The sequence below is a fragment of the Streptopelia decaocto genome, assembly GCF_964273445.1.
Source record: "Streptopelia decaocto genome assembly, chromosome: Z".
Taxonomy (NCBI): Eukaryota; Metazoa; Chordata; class Aves; order Columbiformes; family Columbidae; genus Streptopelia; species Streptopelia decaocto.
Window position 1 is genome coordinate 20,504,600 of NC_138657.1, and position 25,244 is coordinate 20,529,843.

Here is a 25,244-nt window from a genome sequence, read left to right on the forward strand (position 1 = left end):
CCACCACAACAACAAAAGCAAACCTCTAACAAACAGAAAAAAAAAAAAAAAAAAGAAACAAAAAACAACAACAACAAAACAGTAAAAGGAAAAATAGCCTTTATTTTAGTATTAGCTTTTCATGTCCCAGACTGGGCAAGAAAGCATGCTTCATGCACACTGTTTAAAACCTAGCTGTTTAGGCAAACTCAGATGCTCCATATTTTATCACAGTAGTCAGTATATTAATACAGTGCTGCTGTATGGATTACATTTTGAGCTAGCAGTAGTATTTTAGGTGCTATGCCCTCATTACACAAAATACAAAAGGCAAGATTTTGAATTACTGTGTCTAATCTTTTGTTTTCTCTTTTACTAGGATTCCACTGTTTATGTACAAAATGTTTGTGATGCTTATTTTAGTTACTTAAAATTTCATCAAGATACAATTTAAAAGTTGTTTATAGATGACAAATGTAATAGTAAAAGTGTAATAGGAACATTGCACTAGCAAATTACTTTTCCCAGACTTCTCTTTATTAAAGACAAAATCAAATGTCAATCACGTGTGTAAACAGAAAGTGGTGGTGTACTGCAGGGAAACTGCCTGTTCGCTGAGCGAGTCGCCAGTGAAGAAGCTTTGTTTAGGCACAGCTCTGCTTTCTTGTGGCTGAAGATACTATAGAACCAAGACATTGTTGTCTTACCAAATTACATTATCTTTTGTTTTGCAGAATGAGACAAGGATACACATTTAAGGATGCATTTTCTATTTTCAGGAGTATTTAAGATACCAGAATGTTTAAACAGCAACATGTATCTGGGTTAAATTACCACGATATAAATGTATCAGTTGATGCTACAAGTCTTTCACATTCTTTTCTGCTTATTATGCTTTTTATTTTCCAGCAATGTTAAACTTACAGCCCTTATACTTTCAGGCAATTGCCAGATGGATACACCTAGTGTAGAAATTATTTTTAAGTATACACTGAGCAGTATTTCCAACATAGTATGCAAAGTCAGAATTGTCCCCTCTTTATAAAACAGGTTCCAGTCTCAAATAGATTACAGTATAAAATTATATCCTTTAATTTTGTCTAAATAGGAAAACTCTTTTTGTGTTAAATAATAATAAAAAAGTACCTTGTATTGTTTAAAGAGGAATTAAATTCTGTTAAATTAAGAAAGTTAATAGATGCATGCACACACGTACAAAGCGATCTGTAAAAGTTATTATTAGATATTAAGTCTGTTTAGAGATGCCTAATAATATTAAACCTCCTCTTTTGCAAGTTCACAGTGAGCGTGCTACCACAAGAGGTAGATCAAATTATGACAATCTGTGGTTTTTAAAATAAAACTAAATCTACTGCATTATTACAGATTATTTTCTTTATTCTAATCCAGAAACCCACAATTTTATAATTAATTAATGCCTAAGAGTATCCCAGAAGCTGAGATTCTTGGACAAAATTGTACAAATAGCAGAGCAAGTAAATTTTCTGTTGTTCATGTTGCTGAACTCTGCACTTCATGCACTTTGTGTGCTAGAACAGATATGAGGATCGGTGCATTTCCTCTATGCTCTGCTAACCATAGCTGATACAAACGTGGCAAATACAGTTTTGCTCATTTTCACGTCTGTAGCAAAGTGTGGGAAGCAGACGTTTTTTGGTTATCTCAAACTGCTAAAAGTATATTTTGTTTATGCGTCACAAAGGATTAATTTAAAAATGTTTCTGCTTAGTTTGCTTATTATGTTTTCTTTTTAGAACCCTCTCCTGCCTTTCCCACAGAACAGTCTTTTCTGTAGGCCAGCTCTCTTCAGCAGTACTAACCCTTTTGCTGATTCTTCTCAGTTCAACACTAACAAGGTTGGATTATGACACCCCATCATCTTTTGACTCACAAAACATTATATGTGTGCTTTTTTGCTGTTAGTGTCTCTCTGCATTTAAATTATTTTATATCAGTTTGGGTAAAATATTTTGCTGATGAGAGTGAAAATTGTGTGTAGTGAATTAAAATGACACATGCACATAGGAAGGTTTTGAAGAAGTAAAAAATTGCCAGCTCCATTAATCATAACCACGGATTCTGATCTAATCAGAGGTACCAAAGGAGTAGGCTCTCAGTTACAAAATCAGTCCCTGCGGTATATCTTAAAATATCCTCCTGCGTTTTACTCTCTCATCAGTGTGAAGTGTTTTGCTGCTATGTACTTCATTATCTTTTTATGTGGTTTGGACTTTCCAGCTTTGAGATCCCTTTTTTCTTTTTGCATGAAAAGAAAACATTGGCAGTTTTCATTTTATGATGCTGAAACTATTTTCCCTCTTCTTCTTCAAAATGCTTTTAATGCACTATGAACAGGATGCTGATAGCTTTGGAAATATGAAAAAAATTAGATTCTGTTTTTTGTAGTTAGTGCTTACTGCATGTTATTCATATTGGGAACAGAGTTAACCTTTAACACAATAATAAAGGCTTAATTCTTGTGTGCATGCGTTTCTGATTTAATAAAATAATTTCTAGCTCATTATACATCTTGGAAGTGATTGTACCCTTTGTCTGTTTTCCCATGTTGTCAAATATATCAAATGTACAATGAACATTTATAATATGATATGTATAATTGCATGTGTGTTTTTTTAAATCTGTCTTTGTATTTGTACAGTTCTGAGGAGAGAGCAGAAGCATGACATAAATGCCAACTTGTATTTTCTATATTTTCTAAAGTATTTCTGAAAAAAATTACACATATTTTTAGAGAAAACCTAATGTTTTTCCAGAGAAAACCTAATGATTTTGCAGTTCGTGCATAGTTTCTTTTTTTCTTTTTAAAATTGGAATAAGAATGTTTGCTTCTGCTGAAATAAGGTTCATGTACAGTAAGAAACTTTGCTGAATCAGGGTCCTTAATAACCCCTTGAATACTTTTGTCCATTTATAAATGGACTTAATATTAAGTTGCTGCATTTAGCAAAATGAATCCAGAATTGCAAATGAGTTATTGGTTAATAATGCCGTGTGTTGCCAAAGGTACTGTAACATGTGGATTGCTGTTTTCTGTTACTGTAGGAGGTATCGAATCCAATTAGAGTTACCTTCCGTTGTTCCCCAACTAACCCTTTTGCTCCCACACCATTCAAGGTTTGTCTTGATTCCAGTGAGTGGGTCCTACCATACTTGTGTTGTACGTTTGTACATGGCCTGTGATACCTTCCAGGGTGTTGCTTCCTCCTGTGCCTCCTGTGTTGAAAGTGATACTGCTCCAAAATTGCTGCCATTTTTAATATTTGCTTGGCTGTGATCAGAGTGACCCTGGTAGCCAGATGGGTTCTTGCAGTGCTCGATGCTTTGCGTTGGAAATGAAATACTGTGCCACGGCACGCTGAAAGTATTTCATGAGTTAAAGCATTTTAGGTTTTGCGTGTGTTGCCCGATTCAGGGAGCAAAAGTCTTATGTGTGTGTAAACTGCGGGATCCAGCTCCTGCTGCTGAGAGTGCATGCGTGGCAGGCTGAGTTCTGGAGGCATTGTAGCATCCTTTCTACCCTTCTAACAAAGGAGCCTTGCTCTTACTTCCATTTCAGCATTTCTTTAAACACCAGACGTGTTCAGATTTATGTGCACATGCACAGAGTTGCAGAAATAAGCATTTTTTTGTCAATCAGATTATGGTGGCTGCAGTTCGTAAGTGCTCATCTGTCAAAATGTAGCCATACATCAACATTTTATAAATCTTCTAGAGTTCCTTGACAGCAAGTTTTTGTTCTTTTTAGTCATGTTTCCTTTAATTTTGTGAAGTTCTTTGATACTTCCATTTACCAGAAGTACCACCAAGTGGATATGTTAATTTTGGTTTTAAAACACAGAGGCTATTGTAAGGTCTGCTGATCTGGTCTGCTCTCACACTGTATTTCCTCATCTTTTCTGTGTGTTATGTTGCTTTCTAGTTAAAACACTAGGAAGCACTCTGAAAAATCTGTGTTTCTAGAAGTGCTCTCCATTTCACCCCTCCTTGAAGTAGAGATATGTCACCGGCTTGTCTCTATGGCAGATACGTGAATTTTTTATTATGAAATATCACTTTGAATGTTATTATGTAGTGTTTCCACCCTACTCTGATTCTGATGGTTAACAATGTCTCTGCTAGAATTTCACTGCTTCAGTGGACATTTATGTCTGCCCTGTAACTATTAGTATGGTTTAGAGTATAATTTGCATACAATGTAAATACTTCCTGCATGAAGCCTTAGTGATGCAATGTATTATCTCAGCAGGATGCCGTTGTTTTGAAGTACAGATCAATGTGACTGATAGGATACAAAAAATCACGTGGCATTTTTTATATAAATGTTTGGCTTGGATTCCATATTGCAATTTCCCACACTTTTGACACTTAATGACTTCTTAGTTAAGCTCCTAGAACAAGTTCCCAAATGAAAGGAAAATCTTTTTCAAGGAGAAGCAGAATGAGGGAACTGAAATAGGGCATTTGCATTTTCTATAAGTCTTTGGAGTATACAGAGGATGAAGGTAACTTACCTTCCCTGAGAGATGGGACTTTCCTTAAATCCCAGAATGGCTAAATTGGTAACTTCTTGTGTTTTTTCAACACCTTCAATTTAAATCACACAGAAGTTTTCCAAGGTGTATGTTGTTATCCATTTCACTGTTGCCTCTGATGAAGAAATTGTCTCAGTGTTTTTAGCACCCAGAGACACCATCTGAGATATTGTCTTCAGACTTTTGCTAATGGAGGCAATGAAAGCTGAAATGATGAGAACAGGGCTATGAAGTTAGGGCAACACCTGAAAATCCTAGTGCTGGAAAAATACTTGGTTTTCATCTGAAGTTTTTGTTGTTCACATGAACAGCTGATCTGCCAAGTGTCGAAGTCTCTTGGGCATGCATAAGGTTCAGAATGATGATACTCAAACCTGAGTTTCTTGCCTGCATGTTTACTCTGAACAAGCCAAAATCATGTGAATTATGATCACTTAGTGAAATCCCCGATGAGAGTCAATAATCCTCAGTGAAACTAACTTTAACTGTTACATTGCAGTAGTCGTGTTTATGCTATTAACTTCTTGTGAATATGAATACACCATATACATCAAGACCAAAAGTATTATTCTCCTTTGTGATTTAATCTGTGTCCTCCTTTATTTGATCTCCCCTCTGCAGCTTACAGAAGACCAGTAAATTATGACTGAAAAAGTCTAGTTACTGTAGATTTCTTCTGTTATTGTATGTTTCGGTTTGTTTTTAAATTGTCCCTTCAGTTAATAGACTAGTTATTTTCTTTTTTCTGGAGGCATTTTTGAAAGCATTTCCCTTTCCTCCTTTTTGGCTTCCAAAGCATATCATAAGAAGAAATTATATGCCATGGCTTTTAAAAATAAAATTAAGTAGAAATCCTTTAGAAATATGGCATTCAAAAAAAAATATCTCTGAAGTCTTCTTAAGAGACTTTTTCTGAAATATAAAGTAGCACATAAAACTTTACTGAATTGGGCTATTATTGTGAGTTCTGTTTGCTTCTGAATATGTTTTGGAGTGATGTTATCTCTTACCTTGTGTTTGTTTATATCTTTGATATCTTGCAGCCTTTCTGTGCAGTGTTATTCATTTAGAATTCCAGCTGCTTGGTATTTAAATGTCAAAGCCATAGTCATTGCCATATCAACATTTTTGCCCTAAACATAGTCTGCAGATGCTCAACCACTGCATTTTTCTTACTCTTCACAGGCATTCAATCAATCCGATTTAGAGCCAGAAAAGACTTCGCATTGTAACTTGCCTCTGCCCCCTCCTCCACCATTTTCAGGAATGAGCTGTGATGTTGTACCGTCATCTTCTAGCGGAGTCCCAGAGGATGTGGAGAAGGAGGATGAGTTTGGTTACAGCTGGAGTAAGTTTATCCTGTGTGATAATGTTTGAAAGATTCAATGGTGAAATAGCCCTGTAGCAGAAGACATGAGGGTTCCACCTTGAACTACTTTGTTCTCATGTGCTTCATGGTTTGGGTGTTAAGTGTTGCTGTCAAGTTTCAGTTGTACTTGACCAGATGAACATGGCAGAAATAAAACTAATTTTTTTTTTCATTGCACTCTGATCTCTATTTTCTTCCATGATCCATATTCACTGTTTCACATGTAGGACTGTTGAAAGAATTTCAGTGTAGTCTAGGTAACTGATGACAGTGATTGATTTGATAGCTTCTGTTACCTCAAGTTGTAAGTGGAGAGAAGATTATTGCTTTTTTTTGGTGTCTTTTTTTTAAGATAAGCTTTAATGTTTTCTGAAGGTAGAAGGAAAGCAAGGAAGTAGAAATACTGTTATAAATCATCTAAGGATTAGCCTAAAATAAAGTATGTTGTACACTTAAAATTATCTTAACCAGTTTGGGATTGTTCAGTTAGACACTGCCCACTGGACACTGATCTTGATTCTCTCAGTGACTTGTGAAACTTTCTAATGTAAATCCAACCTCTGCTGCCCACACCTTTACATTTAGAAAAGATCATGCAGCGCTATGGAAATCTACCAGGGGAGCTACACATGATTGAGCTGGAAAAAGGAAGGACAGGCCTGGGACTTAGTCTTGCTGGTAACAAAGACCGATCCAGGATGAGTGTCTTTATAGTGGGAATTGATCCAAATGGAGCAGCTGGCAAAGATGGCAGGTTACAGATTGCAGATGAGCTACTAGAGGTGAGTTTTTGCAATTTTTACTGAAACTCAAACATACTGACTTAAAATGCACTGAAATATTATATTCTTGCTGCAGTATAGGTGTTCTTCAGTGGACCTTGAAACCTCCAAGTTATCTGAGTTGACATCACTGTGCTATCAGATTTTCATTCTGGTGTATGCCAAATAGTGGCAGCTGGGACTTTTTTTTTCCTGGTTATAGTAGTACTAAGTAAAGGGGTGTGTGTATTTTAAATGAATAAAAATGCAAGATGACAGCAGTTTCAGGGTTATGGAGGTGTATGAAAGGGGAATGCGTTGCAGACCATGGAAAATATTGAAGTCCTTTATTCCATCCATTTGTGGAGTGCTCCAGACTTTCTAATTACTTTTCTATGTACTGGAAGTGTGATAATATCAGAATATTTTTGTGTTGTGTGAAATATAAAATAGAGATTAAGCTGGAGAAACAGGAACAGGTCCATTTGTATTGTAAACTTTTATCTCATGACATGTTCAGTCTGTTTCCTAGTGGCTTTGTGTAATTTCAAAACTGTGAGTGGAGGCATTTGAGGGTGCAGTGAGGAGATGATACAGGGAGGGAATGGTAAGGCTGCCGGTTGCAGACTAGGAGAGAAACTAAGGGATTTTTGGCACTGTGGACTTAGTCTTATGGAGCAGCCTGTGAGCTGTAGACTCCAGTGTTACCTGCTAGATAATTCTCTTGGATCAGTTAAAATCTGTTTTTAAAGCCTTGATGTTGTAGATGCTGACTGTCCTCAGAAGACATTGAAGCACATCAGGCTGAGTCTGCTCTCATTTGATTGCTTGCTTACTCTCCACACAATAAACCTACAAACTGATGCCAAGAGATTGTCTGAACTTCTTACAAGAGGAAACACCTGAGTTTGCTCGTGTTCTCACGTAGCTGTCCATCAGCTGTGGTGGACCTGCCCCGTCCCCCAGCTGACAGCCTGACCACAAGCCCATGGCAAACACTGGAAGCAGTACTGCATCTATCACTCACTGTTCACCGCTTCTCTGCTTCTGTTAAAATAGTACTACCTCGGTGTGTGTTGCATTATTTTTCCCTTTGTGTAGGTCCAGGTTATCCTTTTTCAATCATTCAGTTTTCTTAGAGTAGATTTGTGCACTGCAGTTTTCCATTTCCAAGAACAAATGCAACTAATAAAATGTGAATGATGGCCTTAGGTTGCAAATTCATGCTCCAATCATATCTGAATCATAGGACCTTCAAGGAGTTTCAGTGAGTCTGCTCTGCCAAATGAAGGTAATGATTGTCAGGTCAAATCTTCAGATTGTAAATGCACTGGTGTTTACACTCCTGTGTATAAAGTGCCTGGCTCAGACCTGAAATTCGATAAATAATAGCAATCTCATTGCTAGATAGAAGCGGTTCATTTATTTGCGTGGTTAGAATTTCCCATGGCCCTGCTTTACCAGCACATCAGTCATGAAGTGATAAATGGCAAGTGGAAATAGATGATGTGCCAGGTCAACTCAGAAAATTACACTTTTAACACTGTGACAGTGTTAGTCTGAAATCAAACTATAAGGTTTTACTCGAAGAAGGGAGTGAAAGCAGGACACAACATACTCTGTTATTATAGTATGATTTCTGCTTTAGTGATGTAGGGTGAGGGAGTTTTTTAAGGCTTAAAAATTAGTTTAAGTATAAAGGAACTAATACATTTTGAGAAGTAATTGCTACCTTCCTTTGTATAGATAAATGGGCAAATACTCTATGGAAGAACTCATCAGAATGCTTCATCAATAATCAAATGTGCACCATCTAAAGTAAAAATGATCTTTATCAGGTAAGTTCTGGTTAAAGGTTTGGCTAATAAGGTTTATTTTTAATCTTCTTAAGTTTTGCACAGTGTTTCTCTTTTAATTTTGGTAAAGTAGTTGTGATTTTGAACCCAGTTCTTAGTAGTTAAATATGTCTTGAGTCTCTTGTTTAGATATTTGCATTGTGAGAGACAGATAAAAAGTAAAAGAAAGTGCTAGACTTAAACTTCTAAGAGTATGGTGCTGCATTACTACATTCTTACTATATTCTTTAACTGAATCTATTGTAGAAATAAAGATGCAGTAAATCAGATGGCTGTTTGCCCTGCGAAGTCAGTAGAGTCTTCACAGTGTACTTCAGGGACACTTCAACATCAAGAGGTAAACTTTTTTTTTTCGCATTTGATTCAGATGCTAACATTGTTCTGGAAAGAGGAGTGCCCTGTCTTCTTAGCAAATGCTACAAAGAAAAAAATAATGAAGGGAAGAACAAATGGGATTTCACTAAATCTGCTAAATTTAGTACAGTTGCACTCAATTCTGTTTTACTTTATGTTTGTCTAAACCACAGGAAATCTAACATTCCTGTAAATATGGTTATAGCAGTTTAAATTAATCCAGAAGAGAATCAGACCCACTTTAAATGTTTGTGCGCTACTTTGTTTTGATGGAAAATGTTGAACATAGTGGCTCACAGTTACATTTTCATTTTCTATTAGATTGATATAAGTGCTGCAAACTCCGGTGTGTGTTCTGACTTGAGTTCTTGTAAAAACATCCAGTATGTGGAACTCCCTAAGGTATGTGCTGAAAATTCAGTTTAGGTCAGCCACATTTGTATTCCCCAGTGTTCTTTTTTGTGATGGAGTCCCTCTTACGACAAACAAACTTTGTCCCATGCTTACTGTAAGTTGGAATAGAGATTTCTAGAGGTCTTCTCTTTCTATTTGTGAATGGATGTCAAGGCTTTCCTGATGACCGTCTTTGCAAATCTCATGAGTCTCTTCACCTAAGTTTGCCAATTGCTCTGTGTTTCTGGAAGAAGTCACTTCTTGTCCTACTTGCAAAACTTTTAGTAACGAGCTGCTGGTGGTGTCCTCAGGTAAAATTGTTGCCTTGGGTGTTCAAAGTAAATGAATTAGCAGATTATAAGCACCAAATTCCCCCAAACAACATACATGTTTAGCAGAAATTGTGCAGCTGGGAGAAAATGTCTAGGTGTTCTGTAACTATGAAGCTGCTAAATGAGGGTGGAAAAATTGCTGATTCTGCCTGTTGAAATGGAGAAGACAAGCTGCATTCAGTGGATGTAAGGATGGACACTTGCAGACTGTTGGTAAATTTTTCTCCTTGGAAGGCATCTAACCTTCCATTACTAGCCAGGAGAATAAGTTACAGATGATGGTATCCAGATGATTTAGTTCTAGATGAAAGCATTAGGGAAATTTCACTTTGCCACAAACATTTAATAGTTAGTTGGAAAGAACATATATTATTCCATCCTCTGTATTTTCCACTGTGTATATTTTTTCTGTGTTTTCAAATAATTAATTTAAGCTATATCATGAAGTTTTATTTACTTCAGTTTGTATTTTCCAAATATTTTGTTTCTTAGTCCTGTTTATGAATTTAACAACTGAATCACAATTGACCTTGTAAGTTTCAAAGAAGTGGATTTGAATTTAGAAGTTTTTCAGATTTATCTTGGTAGCCATTATGTTGTTTGTAGGTTGGCAAAGCCTATTTCAGGAGTTTATTAGTTTAAAACAAAGATATTGATGCACTGTGAACACTCAAACTTTTGTTAATGTCTGAAGGCTTTACTGGTCTTTAGTAAATGTATTCCAACATTTTGATCAACACAGTACCTCACCACTTATATTTTTCTGTTTGCCTCAGGATCAAGGAGGTTTGGGAATTGCCATTAGTGAAGACGACACAATTAATGGAGTAGTTATTAAGAGCTTAACAGATCATGGTGCAGCAGCAAAGGTGGGAGAACATTTAAAATCCAAATAAGGAATGAGAATGGTTCTTGGAGTAGCATCCAGAGCTCATATTTTTTATTCTGTGTTGTTTCTAGGATGGACGAATCAAAGTTGGAGATCAGATCCTGGCAGTGGATGATGAAATTGTTGTGGGATATCCAGTAGAAAAGGTGCTTCTGAAGTATCAGCAACATTAGAGAAATCCCACCACTTAATGTAGGAGGTGATTGTGTCTTAAACAGACCAGTGTGGTTTTTATGACTACACTCTGACTTTATTTTCAAAGCTGACTAAAAACCCAAAGATCTGCAGGCATATTCTGGATAAGGAAACTACTGCAGAATAAGCTAAAGCCTAAATTTAAATCTTAGCTGCTATTTTACAGTAATGCACTACATGAATCGTCTGCCTCTGTGCTACAAATGTGATTTTTTTTTTTCCATGTGGTTCAGATCTGATGACTGAAAGGCACTTAGTTGTGAGATAAAAGCTATGAACTCTCACTCAATAATGCCTCTTCATAACTACTCCACTTTAAAAGTATTAGAACTAGTAAAATTAATATGTGTAAATTGACATCCATGAGTTGCATCAGTAGTAAATCAGGTCATAAACTGTGCTTATATATGGGGAGTGTCTCTAATAATGACCTCATATTCCAAGCCTGGCATTTAGCCCTTTGGAAGAAACTATCTCTATTCCTAAGTAACAAGATTTATTTCTAACTTCGAGCTCTGCAAGCTCAGTTTGGCTTCTGTAATGAATCAAGGAGGGCTTTTTACTAGCACATACTTCGCTACCAAGGAAAGTGAGTCTTTAGGCATGAGAATATCACTTTCTGTTTGTTAAAGGGCATTAGGAAAGCATGCATCTTATTCTTTGGTGTGCTGCAATCTCTGAAGCAGTAAATGAGTAAGAGAGAGTTGTCTGCAGAGAAGTAGGTAGGCTTTGGAAGAAGAGACAGAGAGATTGAATAAATAAGTTCTGAAAGTACTTCTAATTCTACTGAAATGTGAAGTCTAAGGAGGATTTGGTGTCATCTCTATGAGATGGCAATTAATTTTGAATGTTCTTCAGTATCTCCTTAAACTAGATTTTGAATTGCTTGTGAGTATCCTCTCCCTCACATAGTTCAGGTAATATTTTCAGGTTTTCCTTCCAGCTGAGCATCTGGTTAAGGACTTAGGATGGCAGTAGCACACTTATTTTAGTTAGCAGATGTTTTGACATTGACTTCTGTGGGATCAGAATTGGGCTTCACACAGGCATTAAAACATAACACCAGTTTTCCACTTTTTCTAAGAATTGCTATAAACAGTATTTTGTCGAGAGAAGCCATCGAAAGACTGGCACATTCTCATCTGATATAGTTTGGCGAAGTTTCGTGCAAGCTACTTGATTAATATCAGCCAGGTCAGGCCCACAATTAACTCTATGGCTGTTACTTACAAAAAACGTCAATATTTGTCCTGGTTCATTACCAAGAAAACCTGCAGGATTGTGACTTGTAGCTGCAGTTTGCAGAACAGTTCTTCTGCTTTATTTTTATTTTACAACTAAACAGTCTACTTACACTCTTCACCAGCTTTTCTCTTTGTTGTTCAGTTTATTAGCCTCCTGAAGACTCCCAAAACTATGGTGAAGCTTACAATCAACTCAGCAGAGACGGACAGCCTTACTGCAGCACCAGTCCCTTCCAGCACTGCTCCAGCAGAGAGGAGGAATATGCAGCCACCAGCAACTGTCCCCTCTTCCAGCTCACCAGAACCAGAAGCAGTCAAAAGTAAGATTCTCTTTGTGTGTCTGTCTTCACTGAGGTTGTGACATAAAAAGGAAGACCCAGCTTGTAAACAAGTTTTCTCTTTATGTATGCACTCAGCTGTCTTCTGAGTTGTACTTTCTAGTAGTTTTAAATTACAGTTCCATGTAAATAAAGCAGTGAGGCTCCACACTAAAGACCTGACTCTTGCCTTCCCACTGACCTCTGTTGTAGATGCAGGAGGATGGAGGAATTCCCTTCTCTTTCCCAAGGGCTGTGCAGCAGGTGCCTCTGTCATGGTTGTCTAGACCTGAGTGGGAAGCATTCCTTTAAATGAGGGAGAGGAGTAATCTTTCCTAGAAAGTCATCTCTCCTAGAACAGGGGAATGCTTGAGGTTGTCTTGCCATTTATGACTAGCCACCTTTGACTCTCCCCCTTTAGAATGGAGGATCAAGATGCCAGTGGTTGATGATGGTTATTGGTTAAGCAGCACAGTACTAAGAAGCTAATAATAACTTAATTGAGCAGCGCACGCACCACAGTGAATTTATATGTTCATCACTTCACATATTACTGAGTCACATATCTATTGGTCATAACTAACATTGGTATTGATACACAAATACACTACTATAAAGAAATCTTACAAAACCCGTGGGAGACCTACTAGGTAACAAGAGTACTGTCTTCCCTTTTGCATTTATTTTTTGGGTGAAATCTATTGCTTTGTCCAAGTCTATCCATTCTATCTCCACCCTGGCACATCAAGTTTTAGGAAAAAAGACCTGATGGAGATTTCAGGAGTGCTGCCTCCAGTATCCTGACGATTTATGTTTGCAAGCTTCACTACCATTTACAGACATCCACAACCCAGGTGGAAGATCTACCTCTTCTTGTTTCTCCACCTGATTTTATAATTTATTCCCCAGCTTTCTTTTACCAAGTCCGTCTTTTTGCTGCCCCCTCGCCTTGTTTTCTCTGCACAAATTCCTTCCAAATTACTAACCTATCCCTAACTACCTTTTCCCTGTTAATGTGATTTCTCCTACATCCCTACCTAAATTTAATGTTTTCAGTAGTGCTATGTAGGCAATTTTTGATCCCATATTGATGCGGCTATCTAGATGAGGTCAGCCTTGCATACCAAGACTCCTTTTCAGTTCTTCAGTTTATGTATTTCATGTACATTTTATGCCTTCTGGACGTAATTATTATACTTAAACCTTGACTCCCCTTGCTTAGCTCAAACTAAGCATGTACCATTGTTCATCATACACATGAAGAACTTGCATAACAGAGCAGCAGAGTAACCTGTTTATTCTTGCACAGAAGCTTTATCCTTAAAAAAATCTTAATTGCTCTCTGGTTCCCTTCAGAGACCAGGCCTCTTAGTCTTGAGGCTTACTGCTTCTGCAGGACCTAATGCTCACACTATACCTAAGTATTTGTCTAAAATAAATTGATATTTCTGAACGGCCAAGTCCTCTGTTAGTTTCAGTGAAGCTTCTTTTAATGAGTACCCTTTCCAAGTGCTTCTGAAAGATTTAGACGACTGGTTTTATTTTTTGGAAAAAATGTAATTTTCATATTTCTTTAAAGCACAGGGGACATCAGTGAGAGAGATAATCTGAATGTCCTGGATTGTTCAATGGCCTATTCTTTCCTTTAGTTGCTACACAATATCCGCTTGTAGTATTTTTAGGTATTTTTTTGTCTTTGAAGGATACAGAACTGACTAAAATACTGAAGCAAAGATCCATTTGTGACATACCAGAGATACTGAATTTACAGATAAATTGCTACATAGGTGTCATGGAGGCACCCCAGAAGTCAGTGTTAGGAGGACAGCAAGTTCCAAAACAGACTTTATTGTAGCTGGAAAAGTGTAGCAAATAAACCAATTAGAAACAGGGTTTATACAAGCATTTAGCACTCCGACAACATAAAATACAGGTTCGGATATCAGTTGAGGAGATTATTGGGTTACAATAACATAAGAATAATGAGGATATACAACATGCATGCATACACTCACAAGAAACAAAACCAGAGGCCTCTTATTCAAGGGTATCCAGAAGAAATAATCACTTGCCTTCATTAGGTAAGGGTTCCCACTTCCCTGTGTTAGGCGAGGACTCATTCAAGGATATATCCAGCAGAGAAAAATAACCACTCACCAAATGAGGATGTGAGACACACTCAATCCCGGGAATTTTCCTTAGATGGCATCCCAGTCTAAGGGGAGGGCTCCAGTTCACAAAGTGCTGCTCTGAGAAGACCACTCAAAGAAAATCTTCAGTGGGGACCCTGTTTTATAGCCTGGTCAGATCTGGCTGTGGTCATTACCATATACTCCAAAAGCTTCTCTGCTTCTCTGGGCAGCTCCTTTGTTGAGGACCCTGTCCATTGACTGAGGGTCCCACACCTCCTGCCTCCCAGCTGGGTGGAGGTGAAGTCAACCTGCCCCTAGGTGGGGACGTTGTGACTTTGAGCACCATCCAAAGTGTATACATGGGGACAGGCACAGTCTGGCATTGAAGGTGCTAAAGAGCCATTAATTGTCCCATTGAAGGCTCTGGATCTCAGAGGGATGTGCAGCTGTCACAGTAGAGAAACCATATGTGTTTACACTATGAGAATATACATATTTATGCCACAAAACTTACTGTTTTCAAAAGCTGTGTCAGTGGCCAATTAAAAGTTCGACCAATGTAAAAAAGTTATTTTTGAGGGCCAGTAAATATAATGATATGTATAAAACCTTTGACTTGACCATGGATTGCTGGACTTTTGAAATACCACTAGATTTGAATCATACTTAACATTCTTTCTCCTGGTACAGATCTGAGTCTGAGACAGAACATTTAGTTAGATGGATATTGACTTGACCCATCGCAAAAGTTCAAGACTGACATCCTTGAGTGCATGTATTTAAAACATAGACTGACATCCTTGAGTGCATGTATTTAAAACATACTGTGTACTTCATTTACCTCTGATCTACCTTGAATAGTTGCTGGTATAGTTGTTTAAATGAAATTCTATCCTAAATAGAATCTTCTGTCTACAATAACTTATTTGGCTATCCAGACTGTGTGAGTGAACTTGATAGTACAAATTAAGCACAGCATGTGTGATATTTTATCAGTAAGCTCAAAACTGTGATCCAGGTACTCAATGATATAAAACCAGGACAACTGCGGTTGAAACTACAGGGTAGCACTTGTCTGAGGGGAGAGTTGGCACCAGGTCAGCTGTTCAATTGTCACTGTAGAGCTGTCAATGGACTCTCAAAATGCTGTTTTAAATTCCATTTTCTAATATCAAGCCCTCTTATTGTAACCAGGATGTTTAATTGTTGTTTTAGATACAAGTAGATCTTCAACTCCAGCCATGTTAGCCTCTGACCCAGCTACTTGTCTCATCATTCCTGGGTGTGAAACAACCATTGATATCTCCAAAGGACGTACTGGTCTTGGTCTGAGCATTGTTGGAGGAGCAGACACTTTGCTGGTTGGTTGAAAAAATATGTGTGTCACTCAAGTGAAATAAAAACAATTAAATTAAAACGTTGGGTAGATGAGATTTTTCTCTTCATTTGTTCCTGTAGCATTTATAGAAAGATACCAAAAATACCAGTTCAGGGGGAAAAAAAAAAAAAAGCAAAAAAAAAAAAGCGCTTTTAAAACTGAAAGTATAAATAAACTTCTTAAATATTTTTGTAATTTGTTCATCATACATAGGCTGTTTTGTTTATCACTGATGAATTATAGTAAGAATTTTCAGTTGCTCTCGTTTCAAAGTATGGGTGTGTTCTTTCAACATGCAATTTATTTTTGTTTTATATATCCACAGGGAGCAATCATTATCCATGAAGTATATGAAGAAGGAGCAGCATTTAAAGATGGGAGACTGTGGGCCGGAGATCAGATATTAGAGGTATGGTGGTTTCTTTGGTCACTTCTGTTGTCATCTGCTAGCTAGGTGTCTTCTGTTTGTCTGCTGGAAAGTCCTGCAGACTTTATAATTGAATGCATTCATTGCAGGTGAATGGGATTGACCTCAGGAATGCCACACACGATGAAGCGATAAATGTCCTCCGACAGACTCCCCAAAAAGTCCGTCTGACTGTGTACAGGGATGAGGCCCAGTACAAGGAGGAAGACATGTATGATGTACTCAATATAGAGCTCCAAAAGAAGCCTGGCAAAGGCCTTGGGCTGAGTATTGTTGGGAAAAGGTGTGAATGTACCTGGGCAGTCAGTGTCTGGGACTTGTTGGGCATGCTCATGTTTCTGTTGGGGTCTGGTGCTCAGATCTGTGGGCTTGAAGGCCATACATGTGATTTTGTGCCTAAGCTAGCTGACCGTTCCTAGAGGAACTGGCCCAATGTTACTCAACAGAAAAATGAGACAATGTTCAGTGTGTTCCCAAGAGCAAGCCATGAAAATGGCTCTCAAACAATACTGTAATGCAAAATCCATGTCTGTATTTGCAGAAATGATACAGGGGTATTTGTGTCAGACATCGTCAAAGGAGGCATAGCGGATACAGATGGGAGGTTGATGCAAGGAGACCAGATACTGACAGTGAATGGAGAAGATGTTCGAAATGCTAACCAGGAGGCTGTTGCAGCTTTGCTAAAGGTATTGGAAAAGAGAAAGTGGATAAAAGTGGAGAACTGAGATCCAGAGTTTTTGAAAGCTTAATTTTTATTCAATCTGAGTTCATACTGTTATTGAGATGTCAGTAAGAATGAGTTGTGGATCCAGATTTAAGCTTCCTGAAGTCTAAAGCATTTCGATTTTGATACTTTGCCTGATGAAAGTGGGAGTAGTGGTGGTGCAGTGCATCTTGTGTTTATAGCACAATAAAAGACCATTACCTAGAGCAACCTAAAACTTAATACTGTGTTTTCTTCAGCAAACTGGTAACTGGGTAACTATCTCACATTTTTAGAAAGACACACAGAACTGACTTTAAATAATGGAGAATTCATCAGGGTAGTTGTGCCAAAAAGCAATTATTTTCACAGTTGATAATGTTAATTTCTTTTTTTGCTGTGTACGGCTAGTGTTACCTTACGTCTGTTAAATACTATAATACATTTTCCAGTGACCACAGCTCTAGTATAAGAAATTGCTTTCTCACAAAGATAACTGAAGTAAACTCCTGTCTGTGGCTTTTGGCACCAGAATTTCTGTTTTCAATACATTTGGTGCTTCTGATGTCCTCCCCCTATGTCCAAATCAGAATGAAGTCAGATATACAACATTTCCTGTGGTCTGGCAGGAAGTCCAGCTGGTCAGCCAGCTTGTCTGTTTTCCATCCAGGATTTTGAGACATTCCTGCTGCATGGTAAGGATTCCATTGAGTCAGCATTTTCCAGTGGAAAGCTGTTCCACTGGAAAAAATTTAACAGCCACTACGCATAACTGACTCTTGGATACATAGACATATGATCATACTTCTTTGTGCTCACATTCAAAGGTATATTTTTCTAGGTCTTGAAAAGTTCCTTGAGCTTTTTGCTTTTTTTTTTTTTTTTTTTTTTTTTTTTTTTTTTTTTTTTGAGGAGGAGGAGGAGGAGGGGAGATTAGAAAGGGGAAGTAGGAGCACATTTTCTGTAGTTTTCAGCATGTGCCTGTAAGTGAGAATGCCAGAACAGGGTCTGTGTTCTGGCAGTGAACTTAGTAGTATACTCTCCTGAAGTAATCGTACTTTTCCACTCTTAACCTGATACCTCATTTTATTTCAGGTTAGTACATTTCTTCTTCATGTGCTGCACTTATACATCTCCTCTAAATTAAAACCCCATTTTATATGGAAAGCTGCTCTCATTTTGGCAAGCATTTTGGAGTCCAATTGATTCTTAGTTTGCATGTATCATTCATATATTTGTGTTTTAAATACTTCATCCCACTCAGTAGTACTTGCAATTAATTGTCCCAGCCCTGAGAAAAGATGCTTTTAAAATACTTTAGATACATTATTGTTAGTGATTCTGTTTCATTCATGCAGTATGAATGGAGTAAAGCACGATCACTCACATGTAAGCAGTTACCTTTTTTTAGTTCAGGTATCAGTTCTCTTTTCATTCATGAGAGTAAAATGTAGGAGTAAATTGTCTTGAATTGCCTGAAATGTATTATGCTGGAAAATTATTTATAATCTTTGGAATTTTTATTTTAAGTAGCATGAGACCCTTAGAATGTGTCATCAGGCTGAGAATCCCACCTGTTCTTGCCATGCTTAAGTATCCATAAAACATGCGAAAAGCTGGTCATTTTTTCCCCTCATTTGACTTACGGATTTATTAAACAGGACATTCCAGGGAGAGAGAGAAAGCTGTAATAAAACTAAATGTGAACTGATCTATTCACAAGTTCAGTTGGAAAGTATTATCTCACACTTTCACACATAGTAAGTTCAAAACTGATTTGTGGGTTTGCATTTTATGTGAGGATGTGGTAATTTTAGGTACACAGGTTACTTCCTCAATTTTCCATTTTGGACAAGAGTAGTCCATATGGTTTAATATGAGTCAATTCATAAAAGCAGGAAAGAATGTTTTTTCCGGAGGCCTGATGGAGTCTTTCCCAGGACACAGAAAAATTATCTTTTTTTTCTTTTTTTTTTTTTTTTTTTTAAATAAAAAGCAATTTATTAGTAAATCTCTTCTAGTGTCAGCCCTAAGAAAACAGCAACAGGATATGAGGTATGGAAACCCTATTTGAATGGGTATGTCCTGTTGTTGGCTTCAATATATTGGTCTTTTTTCTTACTGTGAATTTTCTGACAAATACATGAACTTTTATCAGGATAATACAGATAAAGCATGATAAATAAAGGCAAACGTATGTAATAATAAGTTACTTTTATACAGGAGTTCATGCTAGCAGCTTCCCAGTGAAAGAAAGAAGAAGAACCAAAGTAGCAGTGAAAATGAGAAATTTCTGTATTTGAACAGGTTGCAGATAGGTGGACTTCTTTTGGCACTACTTGTAATATTTCAGAAGTCCAGTTTTCTTAATGTTAATTGGGATAATAACTTACGTATCTCTTTCCAAAATCTGCCTAGCGTCTTGATTTCACAATATTTGATTGCAGGGTGAATTTTCTTTGAATACGTGCATTTTATACAGACATGTAAATACTTAACACTATAAGGAAAAGCTTAAAGAGCAATGGGAGGATTTTTCAGTGTGGAAACAGTCTGTATCACCTATCTTCCTGTTGGGAGTCAGCTGCAGAAAGGTCACTTAAACTACAGATAGAGGTTTGGAAAACCTCTTGTCCAAAATTTCTTTAGTTATATTGGTATGGGCCCAGAGTAATAGATAATTTCAAGAGCAGGGTAGAGATGACTGACTGCTAGTTTAAATATCACATTCTTAGTCATATGAACAGAAATAATGATTAATACCTTGAGGTGTTACACTGTTTGTAGTGCTTATTGTGAAAATGTTCCATTTCACTATTCCTTGAAAAATATCATCTTGAAAATATAATTTAACATTACATTTGAGAAGACAAAACTACTCCCTGTTAGATGAAATGTAACTGAATTAGCCGCCTTGTGTAATTTTCACATCTGTATTGTAATACTGGTTAATCCAGAAAGTACCTTGCTCAGTACTGAATATCCTGGTCTACTTGGTTTACGTGGCTCTGATCCTGCCATGAGCTCTGTCTGCTCAGAGCTCATCACAGGGTTGTTAGCCTGTTATTTTCCCCTCTGTCCATATTTTTTTCTTCTTTCACCATCTAATAAGTGTCTTAAATATTGTCATAGGCTTTAATGTTGTAGATAGAAGAGATGTCTTATAAATGACTGGTTCTTTAGTGTTCATTAGGTACGGTAAGACTAGAGGTCGGAAGAATAAAAGCTGGTTCATTCCACTCTGAGAGGAGAACATCACAGAGCAGCCAGGTGTGTAACTGTAAAACTATTTAGTTTGGAAGAAATAACATGTAGTTAAATAATGAAAGCTAATAAAAAGAGTTGTTTTTTTATAATGACAATGATTTTCCACATACCTGCTCCAACATGAAGAAAAGTAGGAGTTTTTATGTACTTTGCAGCTTTTTGGTAACCATTTTATGTGTTCACTTTAGCATATTTTATCTGTTAAAGACATGATCCAGCCAAAAATGTATTCCAGAAATGGCTTTGCTGTGTTGCCTAGTTGTTTTTTTATGGCTTCAGGCTGGGAAGCAGAGAGAGCTCTGATTCTCATTGATACCAGAAGAACTTGGAGCAGACTTTAAATCTTTCTGTTACTTTAGGGGCACTTGGCATGCCATGAAGTATTGTTTGAGTAAACTTAGTGAATTTCTCCACTCCTTACATATTCTTACCGTAATCGCAGTCATCAGAAGCAGGAAACTTGCACGCTTGCCATCAGGCTTCTGTCAAGTTTAGTCATTTTGTAGTTGGTCTAATGGTGGAGTACTACAAACTGGCATCAGTTTCTGTATTTGAATGCATCCTTCATGTGGCAGCAACTCACATAATGGTTCTCTCCAGTAGGAGCTATATTTCTGAAAGCTCACAAGTTGCCTTGGAACTTTCTCTGGTTATAAACTGGATATGCAGGTCATCAAGTACCAAAGATAGTTTTAAGACAAATCATAATTAAACAGTTTCAAGTGAGAAGGTTAAGACTGGATAAGGCTGAAATGTTAGGCTGTCTTCAAAATGGGTAATGCCAAACAAGATGAAAACCTACAGGCTCTGAGTGGTCTTAATATAAACTGTTAAGTAAGAAGAAGCTGACAGTGTTGAATGTTTTGAAGAGTCTTTAGCAATAAATGAATTACTCTCACCATGAGCCATGTTGTTCCTTTAGATACCCCTGCAGGTATAGTGAAAATCTTCTGGTAATTGTGCAGGTGAAGCTGAGTAGAGAGTCTCATCTTGGTTTTAGCTGATGGATTGTGTGAACATGAGAGTACATCAGGATGTATAACAATCTGTCTTTTATATTCTGTCCCGATCTTGATAATCATGGCTGACTTTTGCACCTGAAGATCTCTTTGAGGTGATAGAAGGTGCAAGTATAAGGACATAGTCTGGCCCTCAAAAAAAAAAAGCCTGGCACTTGAAAGCATTGCATGGGGTCGTAGAGGTGCAATCTCTTGTTGGTATAATGATGTTTCAAACAAGGAGCCCTCTAGACTGGCCAAGAAGTTTGTGTAGGTTCACTATATCAGCTTTATCTGTGCACAGAAAAAGTACAAGACAGCAAAATCCACTGAAGAAAGTGGGTTACAGTTTTACTTTTATCAATTGGGTGTCTGAAGCTGCTTGTCTAATCCCAGTCTAATGCTGTATTTAGGTCAGTGAAGGAAGTGGCAGTCTGTCATCATTCAGTATCCCAGTTTCTGGGTCCAGTGCACCTGAGGTCTTTGAAAGTACTCTGAAGAAGAATACCAGTAAGATTTCTTTGGTGCTTTTATACAAGTGAGCTGGTAGCTGAGATCTTTCACTTTCTCTGAAATGTTGTCATTATGTGCTGTAGTCCTCAGTTATTAAAACTATTAAAACGCTGCAGGACTGATTGTTGTGCAGTACCTCTTATATATCTGTGAATGTCTTTTTATAAAAGGAGCTAACACCTTGTTATACCAGCAGTTTAGAGGTTGAGAATCTAAGTTGAGCCATGATTTTCTTTTTAATCTAAATATATCTTCAGTCAAGCTGTCTCATTCACAGAAATTGAGATACTGTGTGGTTAAATAAGAACAGATGTTGGAATAGCTGTCTCATGTTCAAATTTAGAACTAAGTTACTTTCTGGCAAATGTATTGCTAACAAAGAGTATTTTTTTTTCTATTCTATTTGAGCATGCTTAGCAGTCTTATTCCAAAAGTTATTTAAATGGAGAGAATGAAGGACTTTTTCACCTATTCTAGAAGTATTGCAACCCTATTAATGTAATAACAGCCACATTCAAATTCTGCTTAAAGCATATGTCTAAAACAAACCAGCAGGAAGTTAGAATCATCATAGCAGTTTATCTAACTTTAATGGAAAAGTTTCCTAGTAATACTAGTTTAACTTTTTTTTAAATTCATTTCACAGCAGCTTCTGAAATACAGGGACTAAGAACAGTTGAAATAAAAAAGGTAAGTTACAGCATGAAGTAGTATTTATTAGGAACAGGTTTTGTAGTTGTTGTCAATAGATGTGTTCACAGAAAGGAAGTAGTCTGGCCCTGGTAATTATTTTGAGAGAGGAACTGATGTGGCAATATCTAATTAATTGACCTATCTTTTCAGGTCAAGACTCCATTGCCTATATTTTTATGTAAAATCAATGTAATTTTTGCTATGACATTTTGTGACCTGTTTTAAGAGCAAAAGAAGGATTAGTGAGAGATAATGGGACCTAGCTTTACTGTTATCAGACTGAGTTAAATCCAGACTGTGTTCTAGTGAAGTGAAGGGAACTATACTGAAGTTGCAAGCCCATTTTTTTGTATTTTGTATTTTTCTTCATATATATTTTTAATGGGTAGGCTCTCACATGACAGCTGCCAGGTTTCCAGCTGTGAAATTCAATCAGCTTCCTTATTTACAAGAACATGAGATCTCAGTCACAGACTGCTTCTGATTGTCCAAAATATTGTTTAGCTTTATGTGACATGTAGTTCATTTGATTACATGGGTTGTAGTTATCCATTCTGTTTGTAGAGTAGAATCTGCAAATACCAGTTTACAATAGCAGTTTTTGCAGTTAGGCAGTAGGCTGTTGTACAGCAGTGAACAGCTAGTTTTGTTCTTCAACAACAGGACACTAGGGGGAGCGTGAAGATTAATTCTGCTCTTTGGGAGGTTCATAATAGGAGATTAATGTAGAAAATATTGAGGACAAGCAATCCCATCTGTTCTGTTTTCCTTGCCCGGACTTTCTATGCTGACATTAAGGGTCTGACACTGAATTCTGTGAGTATTTAGTTTGGTTAAGATAAAACATAGAACTAAGTCATCAAATTGTCACGTACCAGTGATAGGAAGAAACATATGTTGTTCTCTCTGGGATTTCCTGAAATGGTGCATAGTGTATTAACTTAAAAAATGGCTAGAGACATCGGAATTCTGATTTTCATGAGATAGAGGCTTTAGTATTTTTTTGAGATAAGCCTACAATTCTCTGTATGTGCTTTTCTTTCCAGAAAAATCTAATTTTTTTCATGACAATAACAGGGTCCTGCTGATTCACTAGGAGTGAGCATTGCTGGAGGTGTAGGAAGTCCTCTTGGAGATGTTCCTATATTTATTGCCATGATGCATCCAAATGGAGTAGCAGCTCAGACTCAGAAACTCAGAGTAAGTTAATTGTTAAGAAAGTTGTAAAGTTTGCATGGGTAATGCACAGCAATTACTCTAGGCAGGTAATAAATTAAGAGTTTAATGATACAGTCAGAAGTGCTTCTGGCTGTGACAAGAATTTTCACTATTTGGATTGATGAAACAGTAACTCAAATTAGTAACTTGGTAAAAGGTAATTGCTGAAATATACTAACTGTGGGAAGGAAATCCTAAAGAAACCTTGGATCCTAGAGGGAACCATTCTGTGAAAACTAAAGGTAGAGAGAGTGGTTCAGAGTGATGAATTCTGTAAGTGAGCCTGTCTGATGAGTGTGGTTGTTCCTGCAACTCTGTGTATACAGTCTGTTTTATCTCTCATGTTTTCTATGCTTATCTGTGGGAGTTCTTATCTGATCAAGCACTTAGATGGCTACTGTATCTAGTCTGTACCAGAGATGGTTGAATTTGATTTGTACTCTTTGGAAAACAGACAGTTTTATTTCAGGATGAATTCCAACATACAATCTCTGGTGATAATCTACTACCTGAGCCTGTCTATCTTCAGGTGACATGCAAAATGCACCTTATTTTTTACATGTTCTATATTTCTAGAGTGTTAGGATCAATTCTGTAAAGCATCAGTACTTTTTACACTGAATACACTAAATCAGTGTAATTTGCTGATTGTGATATTGAATTTTCTACCTTTGTATTGGGTCATTATATAGTTTAAAGATTATTTGCCTTCAAGAGAAAATGTACTGTGAAGAGTTGCTAATTTCTTTCTTCCTGCCCTATATCACTGATAAAATCTGGCTAAATGCAAGTACAGGGTTTTGCTGTTGACAAGGGAATCTGTGTAACTAAATTTTTTCTTAGTGAGATTTTCTACATTTTCTTCTGCAGGTTGGGGACAGGATTGTTAGCATCTGTGGAACATCTACTGAGGGCATGACTCACTCTCAAGCTGTTAGTCTCTTAAAAAATGCTTCAGGCACTATTGAATTGCAGGTAAAAAATGTTCAGTGACATTTGGAATATTTTCTGAATTCTATTTTGCCAGGTACTACAATGAATTGTTTTAGTGTCAGCATTCTCGTTTTACTGGTTTATGAACTCTGTTCCTAGGTTGTAGCTGGAGGAGAAGTAAGTGTCGTGACTGGTCAGCAGCAGGATCCACCCACGTCTAGTCTTTCATTTGCAGGACTGACTTCAACCAGCATTTTTCAGGATGATTTAGGGTCAGTAACTATAGAATATACAACCTTTTTAGCCTGTTTATTTGGGTGAAACTCAAGCTAAAAATGTAACAAGTTTTAGAAAATAATGGATTAATTGTTTGACTTAATAGTGACATACACATGTTGTATACATGGGACCTGTAGGTCCTTTTCTGCTTTTTTCATGATGTGATTTGCTGTGCTGTGCCCCTCTGTAAGAGTTATGATGTGATGTGATTTGATTTCTTCTCTGTAAATACAGTCTCCTTTATTTCACTGAGCCTTGGTAGCTGGGATTAATTGATACACCCAAAATATTTTTTCTCAGACCTAAATAGCAAGGCCCTTTCCACAGGGGAACCTGTGTTTCCATGATGTGCTTTCTAGCACTGGGCAGTCAGGAGCATCAAACTTTTCTGGTATACAAGGTATACTGTTTCTGGTTTACTGCAAGGTACATCTATG

General features: G+C 37.2%; 1 protein-coding gene across 13 annotated transcripts in view; it reads left to right on the top strand.

Annotated features, from left to right (window-relative positions):
* MPDZ (multiple PDZ domain crumbs cell polarity complex component) overlaps positions 1 to 25,244 on the top strand; it is a gene marked incomplete at its 5' end in the record, with an annotated part of 99,074 nt that overhangs the window by 69,878 nt on the left and 3,952 nt on the right. For 9 of the 13 annotated variants that reach the window (XM_082075696.1, XM_082075692.1, XM_082075697.1 and 6 more), the window contains 18 exons: positions 5,739 to 5,901; positions 6,508 to 6,704; positions 8,430 to 8,521; positions 8,786 to 8,876; positions 9,215 to 9,295; positions 10,395 to 10,487; positions 10,579 to 10,653; positions 12,089 to 12,266; positions 15,611 to 15,756; positions 16,099 to 16,182; positions 16,290 to 16,483; positions 16,742 to 16,889; positions 20,090 to 20,176; positions 21,585 to 21,681; positions 22,331 to 22,374; positions 23,455 to 23,577; positions 24,466 to 24,570; positions 24,688 to 24,800. In XM_082075696.1, the coding sequence (XP_081931822.1) occupies positions 5,739 to 5,901; positions 6,508 to 6,704; positions 8,430 to 8,521; positions 8,786 to 8,876; positions 9,215 to 9,295; positions 10,395 to 10,487; positions 10,579 to 10,653; positions 12,089 to 12,266; positions 15,611 to 15,756; positions 16,099 to 16,182; positions 16,290 to 16,483; positions 16,742 to 16,889; positions 20,090 to 20,176; positions 21,585 to 21,681; positions 22,331 to 22,374; positions 23,455 to 23,577; positions 24,466 to 24,570; positions 24,688 to 24,800 (2,111 nt within the window). Of the gene's footprint in view, positions 1 to 5,738; positions 5,902 to 6,507; positions 6,705 to 8,429; positions 8,522 to 8,785; positions 8,877 to 9,214; positions 9,296 to 10,394; positions 10,488 to 10,578; positions 10,654 to 12,088; positions 12,267 to 15,610; positions 15,757 to 16,098; positions 16,183 to 16,289; positions 16,484 to 16,741; positions 16,890 to 20,089; positions 20,177 to 21,584; positions 21,682 to 22,330; positions 22,375 to 23,454; positions 23,578 to 24,465; positions 24,571 to 24,687; positions 24,801 to 25,244 lie in introns of those variants that run through there. The other 4 variants (XM_082075699.1, XM_082075702.1, XM_082075703.1 and 1 more) reach the window with 4 other exon arrangements.